We start from the raw sequence: 7,551 nt of genomic DNA, 5'->3' as shown, positions 1-7,551 counted from the left end.
AGTAGCTTGTGTACGATTAGGTTTAAAATTGGAAGACCTGTCAAAACGTGCACGAGAGACAAAGACATGGAAATTGCTTACCCAAATCGACGCAGCCTCTTTGTCTAGGTTACGATTCGATGCTAGAGAGTGGAAACGAATGAAGGCAAACCGTTTATTCAATTTTGATAATTTCCTTGCGATGTATACATCTGCAATCGCTCCAAAACATGAAAACAGCTCACGAAGGTCTGAAGAGGTAAAGTGGTGGGGGAAATTGGTGATGAAAAAGGTTGAAAGGGATTTGTTATTGCGTTGTTGATCGGAATCGGGGGCCATCTGAAGAGAAAACCAATTGTAGTAATAAGAAAAGTAGTAGTAACTGTAATAATAATATATACTACATGTTTTATGTTTTATAGGGTAAAAGTTATGATTTGAAACTTTGACCCTTGAAAATTAACTAACCTCTTGATAAGAAAAATTTGACTCTTACATTAAAAAAGGTCACAAACATATATGTACAGTGTAATGAAGTAAGAACTCTTACATTGAAAAATGTCACAAACATATATGTACAGTATTATCAATGTAAGATAGAACTATTATAAAAATCAACTAGCGTGACATTCAGTAAATATACCAGACAACATATGGATATTGAATTGATTAACCTTTTTTTCTTCTTTCCTATTTGATTATACTAGTATGACTAACAAACATGAAGGCCACAAAAGATTCTGAAGGTCATGTCATCTTATATGATCAAACACACTCAAAAACGACCAAGGAAACTGATCCAGTACACACTTTCCCAGTTTCTATACCCTTGATATAATAACTAAACAACAACGTTCTCAATATAAACTCGTATCAGCGCTACCGAAAATGAACCACTCGAGCTGCTGCATTCGCGGTATCCTTGCCCCTGCCTCTGTTGTTAACCTTTTCCTGCTTCAAGAAACTTACCAAGTGAGAAATACGCAAAGATCAGACCATTGTTTAAAGCAGTACTTTTTACAGACCATAATAGAAAATAAGCAAAAGAAAGTCTGTTTTTGCGATGACCCATGTTGTATAGACCACATATAACTGATTTCACTTAAGGTTAACACACAAACATAAAAACTAATTTAAACTTTAAAGGCATCATTGCATATGTTCCTACTTTTAATAATTAATAATATAATATAGTGTATACCTTTAGACCAATTAGCTTTCTATTTCCATTCTTCTGTTCCACACTTTGCTTAGAAACTGTCTTTACAAGTCCCATGGGTTGAGTTACCTTATCATTAGATTTAGTCTTCTGACACTTTGTCGAAGTAGTTTCTTTAATACTAGCCAGAGAAGCTGTAAGTTTTCCATCACTTAACTTCCCAGTAACTTTATAAGTTGGTTGACACTGTTCATTAACCTTGCACGGCATCAAAACTCTTCCCAACGATGTCTGTTGTTGGACCTGCAAGGTTCAAATTACAATTTGGACATTTTTTACACTGCAATATTTGTTATTTTATTAAAGTAAAACTAACACACATATATATATCTAAATCAATTTTGCATACCTTTCCTTTATTTGTTGCTTTGGAAACAATCACATTGTTTCCTTGTCTATTGGATAAACTCTTAACATTTAACACAGGGGCCTTTGTCACATTATTAACCTTCACTTTGTTCTTTAATTGTTCAGTTTTGATGTTATTCTGTGCATCTCCAAGAATAACTTTTTTACCAAAAGAACCTTGGTCTAATTGGGAACCAACACTTGAATTACTTGAAGACGATTTGCAGCCTTCTGAACTTCTCCCATTATTCCTAACCACCCGTGCAGCTGGTCTTGTAACACAACTTTTTCTAAGACTAATCCTTAAGGATGACAAGAGTCCACTAGTTTGAGTTGATGTTTGACCCAAAGACTTTTTTTCTTGGTTTTCACTGTGCTCAGAAGTAATAGTACTTCTACAACTGCTTTCATGTTCCTGTTCTTTACTTGTTAAAGAAGGTGAACAGCTAGATTTGGATAATTTCGTCCGAGTGGGACGAGTTGTGTTACTTTCGCAACTGGAAGATGCTTTTGGGCGTTCGTTTTCTTTCAATTTTGTAGTCCTTGAAAACAGATTCACCTTGTTACTTGATCCTTGACTTACAATAGACTTCTTAGGTACGGTTTTAACTGTAGGTTGTTTACTAGAAATAGGCTTTTTCTTCCTCTGTTCCCAAACTTTGACTTTGTAGTTTTTGCCTCTGGATTTTGAAACCGACCCAGGAAGCTTTGGCGAAGATGGTTCTTGTAGTACATTTTTAGGATGAGAAAATAAAGATATTAACTGCCTTGAAGACCACTGATGGAACCTATACATACATATATACATATACTTTATCACCAAAGTAATTCAAACAATTAGTTGGTATTATTGCAAAGCCACTTGAAACCAAAAGCAAGACGCAGGAAGCTTACTGATGGCTCGTGTCAAACCACGCATCATCGCTGTAACATAACACAAAATCAACATTTGATTGAACATGTGAAATTCAGAAATATACGTATGTATCAAGTCAATATTTCTAGCCCTAGGAACACATACAACTCAATCTACAGTATAATGAATGCAGATACTCACGTGTCATCATTCGTTATCTCGCATAAACTAAGATCAGCCCACATAGGTGCTTCTATTTCTTCCTGTTCAACACAAATTACACAAAATATAAAACTAAACCCTAGACGATTTAATTCAATTACTTAATATCAGCTACACAATAGTATTAAACACACAATTTGTAAATCATAAGATGAAAGTATAACACTAAAATGTAAATATTACCAGAAATTGCCAGTGATCTAATGAATTTGTGTTGTTGTTGTTGACTACTTCAATTCCGTTGTCAATGATTGATTGACAGCCAGACGATGCCGACTTTTGTTTTGTTTTGGATTCCATTAAAGTATTCGTTTCGATCTTAATTACGATTAATCTCGACTCATTCAATTCGATTGATACTTCGATTTGATTACTGCAATTTGTTTTGTAAAACCCTAAATGAGATGCGTGGAACGACCATTTTTGGGGATTCTAGTCTAGTTTTGATTAAAATACCGTTAATAATTTTATATCACAAAAATGTCAGTCAATGTAACATGCATGTAAGAGCTAAATTGATAATTGATACAGTGATATCCATTGTTCTACCAAAAATATTGATTAATGTCATAATATGTTAATTATATAAGTGTTCTCAAAAGTAAAGATATGAATGATCAATTTTACTATTTTTATCACGCTTGAATTATTAAAGATGAATAGTACATGTAACTTTTTTATAGTATAAGTAAAGGATGAATATAAGTTTAAAAACTTGCACCCTTCAATACACTTAATGAGGTGTTTCTCTTCTGTATCCTTTTTACTTTCTACTTTACATTATTAAAAAGTTTGTAGTTAGATTAGGCCACTAATAGTTGTTGACGACAACAATATTATAACACTGTAAAAATAATAAATCAGAAAAACCTAATATTCAAGATGAATGACATATAAACTAGCTGTCGCTCTATATAACTGAATATGACATTTTACTTAGAAATAATGACTCGACGATAGTCGTATATTATGTTTGTTAATTTGCTGTTCTACCAATATTATTGCATATCGTTTACCAATTATTTATTTATCGATGTTATATGCTAAGCGTAATACTTGCTCTGTATAACAAAATATGACATTTTATTCATAAATAATGACTCCCCGATATAGATGGGCAAAAAAACCGGATCCAGATCCGATCCGGTGACCCGATCCGGAACCGGACAGCAGCAAAACCGGACACAGCAAAAACCGGATCCGGATCCGAGATCCGATCCGGTACGACCCGGATCCAGATTTTCAAAAAAACCGGATTTTTTCCGGATATAAATCGGATTTTATCCGATCCGGTTTGGATCCGGATCCGGATCCGATCCGGTTTTTCAAAAACTAGCCTTTTTTTTTTTTTTTTTTTGCAGTTTCAGCCTTTTATTGAGTTTTTTTTACCATTTTAACCCCACAAAGTCCATTATAAATACATAGTAATGCTTTGGTTGAAAATGCACCAACAAACATTCTCATATTTATTTCTAAATCACTAAATATTCTCTAATCTCTAGTCTACTTATCCCATAATGTATAATTCACAAGCTTCCGTTTCCGGTACCGCTTCCGTTGGAACATCTTCACAAGGCTACACTACGGCCGATATTGATTACAAAAAAGAAACAAAGCGAAAAGGGGACGTTTGGTCCAAATTCGAGTTGTGTGTAATGAAGGATGGTGCGGAAAAAGCTCGTTGTACACAATGTATGAAGTTCATGGGTGTTTCGGGTAATAAAACGTTAAGAAAACATCTTGACAAAAGTTGTAGTGCAAGGCAAGACCCGAGACAACAAACAATGCGGGCCGATGGTTCGATTTTTGAATACGATGCCGAAGCTCTTCGGCAAGATTTGTCAAGGTTTGTCATTCAACAAGCGCTTCCTTTCAACCACTTCGACAATCCAAGGCTTACAGAGCTAATTCGGAATCGACTACAACTGCGATATAGCAATGTAAGTCGTTCTACCTTAAGACGTGACGCCTTTAAATTATGGAAAAAAGCTAAAACTGAAATAATTGAAGGTTTTCGAACATATAAACATAGGGTTTCTATAACTTGTGATGTTTGGAGCGCACCACATGGAACGGCAAATTCTTATTTAGCCGTTACCGCTCATTGGTTTAATCCCGATTCGTGGCTTTTAATGAAACGTGTTATCGATTTTAAAATATTTGGTTATCCACATAACGGTAATAATATAAAAAAAGCGTTACAAGACACTTTAGAAGAATATAATTTAATCGATAAAGTTTTTACAATTTCGCTAGATAATGCATCTAATAATGATGCGGCCATGAGTGAGTTAAAAATTGCACTTAGACCGATTTTAAATGGTGCATTTATTCATACACGTTGTGTTGCTCATATTATAAACTTGGGAGTTCAAGATTGTTTAACTTTTTGTTCTTCATTAAAAGAAAAATTTAGAAGATTATTAGTAACGATTTATCGTACGAGCAACGCACGACATCATAACTATAAGGCTTTTGTTAAAGATTGTCATGGCACTTGGTTAGGTCCTTATTTTGATAATAATACAAGATGGAATTCTACTTGTTTAATGTTCGAAAATATTTTACGTCAAAAAGAAACGTTAATCGCTTTTAATAGAAAACTACTTAGAAAGGGATTTTCCGAACCAATTAGTGACGACGAATGGGATGACTTGGAATCATTAACAAGTTTTTTACAAGTTTTTAAAGAGGCATCAACAATGTTATCGGGTGTTTATTACCCAACTAGCGTACTAGTTTTAGAACAATTTTATATAATGACGGAAAAAATATGCGAATTTGCGAACTCAAATAATGTTATTTTTAGACAAACGATTTTTCATATAAGAAAAAAACTAAAAAAATATTTTGGAGAGATACCGAAGGTATTTTTATGTGCGGCCGCACTTGACCCACGATTAAATTTTAATGGGGTTGAACGATTGATGACAACAATATATACCAACTTTGATTGTGTGCATGGTGTTTTTGATGCCGAACCCAACTACCTTTTGAACCAAGTACACGCTTTTAATGATGTTTTTGAGAATATGTTTGGTATATATGCAACAAAATATAGTCGACAATCAAACCCAATTGTTGACCAACCCGGATCATCTTCTCGAAGGAGCCGAGACCTCAAAATAAGTCTTTTTAACTTGGTACGTGAAAACGCTTCCAAACGCGCACGAACATCGGCACCCACAAGCGAGTTGGGAAATTATAAGATGGCAAACTTTGCACTAAACATGAGTGAAGAACAATTTAACAACCTTGACATTTTAAAATGGTGGGAAACAAAACAAGACACATATCCAATATTAAGCATTATGGCTCGTGACTTATTTACCGTTCAAGCTTCAACCGTAGCTTCCGAATCGGCCTTTTCTTTGAGTGGTCGAATTATATCGGAAAGAAGGTCAAGACTTACCCCCCAAGCTGTAGTGACCCGAACTTTTCCATGTTTATATATATTAATTGAGATTGATATTTACATGATTAAATGTTTCCAACATGTTAAGCAATCAAACTTGTTAAGACTTGATTAATTGAAATATGTTTCATATAGACAATTGACCACCCAAGTTGATCGGTGATTCACGAACGTTAAAACTTGTAAAAACTATATGATGACATATATATGGATATATATATATAGTTAACATGATACTATGATAAGAAAACATATCATAAAGTATATTAACAATGAACTACATATGTAAAAACAAGAATACTAACTTAATGATTTTTAAACGAGACATATATGTAACGATTATCGTTGTAAAGACATTTAATGTATATATATCATATTAAGAGATATTCATACATGATAATATCATGATAATATAATAATTTAAAATCTCATTTGATATTATAAACATTGGGTTAACAACATTTAACAAGATCGTTAACCTAAAGGTTTCAAAACAACACTTACATGTAACGACTAACGATGACTTAACGACTCAGTTAAAATGTATATACATGTAGTGTTTTAATATGTATTTATACACTTTTGAAAGACTTCAATACACTTATCAAAATACTTCTACTTAACAAAAATGCTTACAATTACATCCTCGTTCAGTTTCATCAACAATTCTACTCGTATGCACCCGTATTCGTACTCGTACAATACACAGATTTTAGATGTATGTACTATTGGTATATACACTCCAATGATCAGCTCTTAGCAGCCCATGTGAGTCACCTAACACATGTGGGAACCATCATTTGGCAACTAGCATGAAATATCTCATAAAATTACAAAAATATGAGTAATCATTCATGACTTATTTACATGAAAACAAAATTACATATCCTTTATATCTAATCCATACACCAACGACCAAAAACACCTACAAACACTTTCATTCTTCAATTTTCTTCATCTAATTGATCTCTCTCAAGTTCTATCTTCAAGTTCTAAGTGTTCTTCATAAATTCCAAAAGTTCTAGTTTCATAAAATCAAGAATACTTTCAAGTTTGCTAGCTCACTTCCAATCTTGTAAGGTGATCATCCAACCTCAATAAATCTTTGTTTCTTACAGTAGGTTATCATTCTAATACAAGGTAATAATCATATTCAAACTTTGGTTCAATTTCTATAACTATAACAATCTTATTTCAAGTGATGATCTTACTTGAACTTGTTTTCGTGTCATGATTCTGCTTCAAGAACTTCGAGCCATCCAAGGATCCATTGAAGCTAGATCCATTTTTCTCTTTTCCAGTAGGTTTATCCAAGGAAATTAAGTTAGTAATGATGTTCATAACATCATTCGATTCATACATATAAAGCTATCTTATTCGAAGGTTTAAACTTGTAATCACTAGAACATAGTTTAGTTAATTCTAAACTTGTTCGCAAACAAAAGTTAATCCTTCTAACTTGACTTTTAAAATCAACTAAACACATGTTCTATATCTATATGATATGCTAAC

General features: G+C 33.3%; 1 protein-coding gene across 1 annotated transcript; it reads right to left on the bottom strand.

Annotated features, from left to right (window-relative positions):
* Window positions 1-1,313: 1,313 nt before the first annotated feature.
* Window positions 1,314-3,045, bottom strand: LOC139888049 (uncharacterized). The gene is made up of 6 exons (XM_071871083.1): window positions 2,808-3,045; window positions 2,604-2,665; window positions 2,441-2,470; window positions 1,548-2,334; window positions 1,367-1,441; window positions 1,314-1,319 (listed from the first exon to the last, which is right to left on the bottom strand). Exons 1-6 carry the CDS (start codon window positions 2,922-2,924, stop codon window positions 1,314-1,316), a joined length of 1,077 nt encoding a protein of 358 aa, XP_071727184.1. The 5' UTR covers window positions 2,925-3,045.
* Between the last annotated feature and the right edge of the window lie 4,506 nt (window positions 3,046-7,551).

The sequence above is a fragment of the Rutidosis leptorrhynchoides genome, chromosome 2, assembly GCF_046630445.1.
Source record: "Rutidosis leptorrhynchoides isolate AG116_Rl617_1_P2 chromosome 2, CSIRO_AGI_Rlap_v1, whole genome shotgun sequence".
Taxonomy (NCBI): domain Eukaryota; kingdom Viridiplantae; phylum Streptophyta; class Magnoliopsida; order Asterales; family Asteraceae; genus Rutidosis; species Rutidosis leptorrhynchoides.
This window is presented reverse-complemented; position numbering and strand designations above follow the sequence as displayed.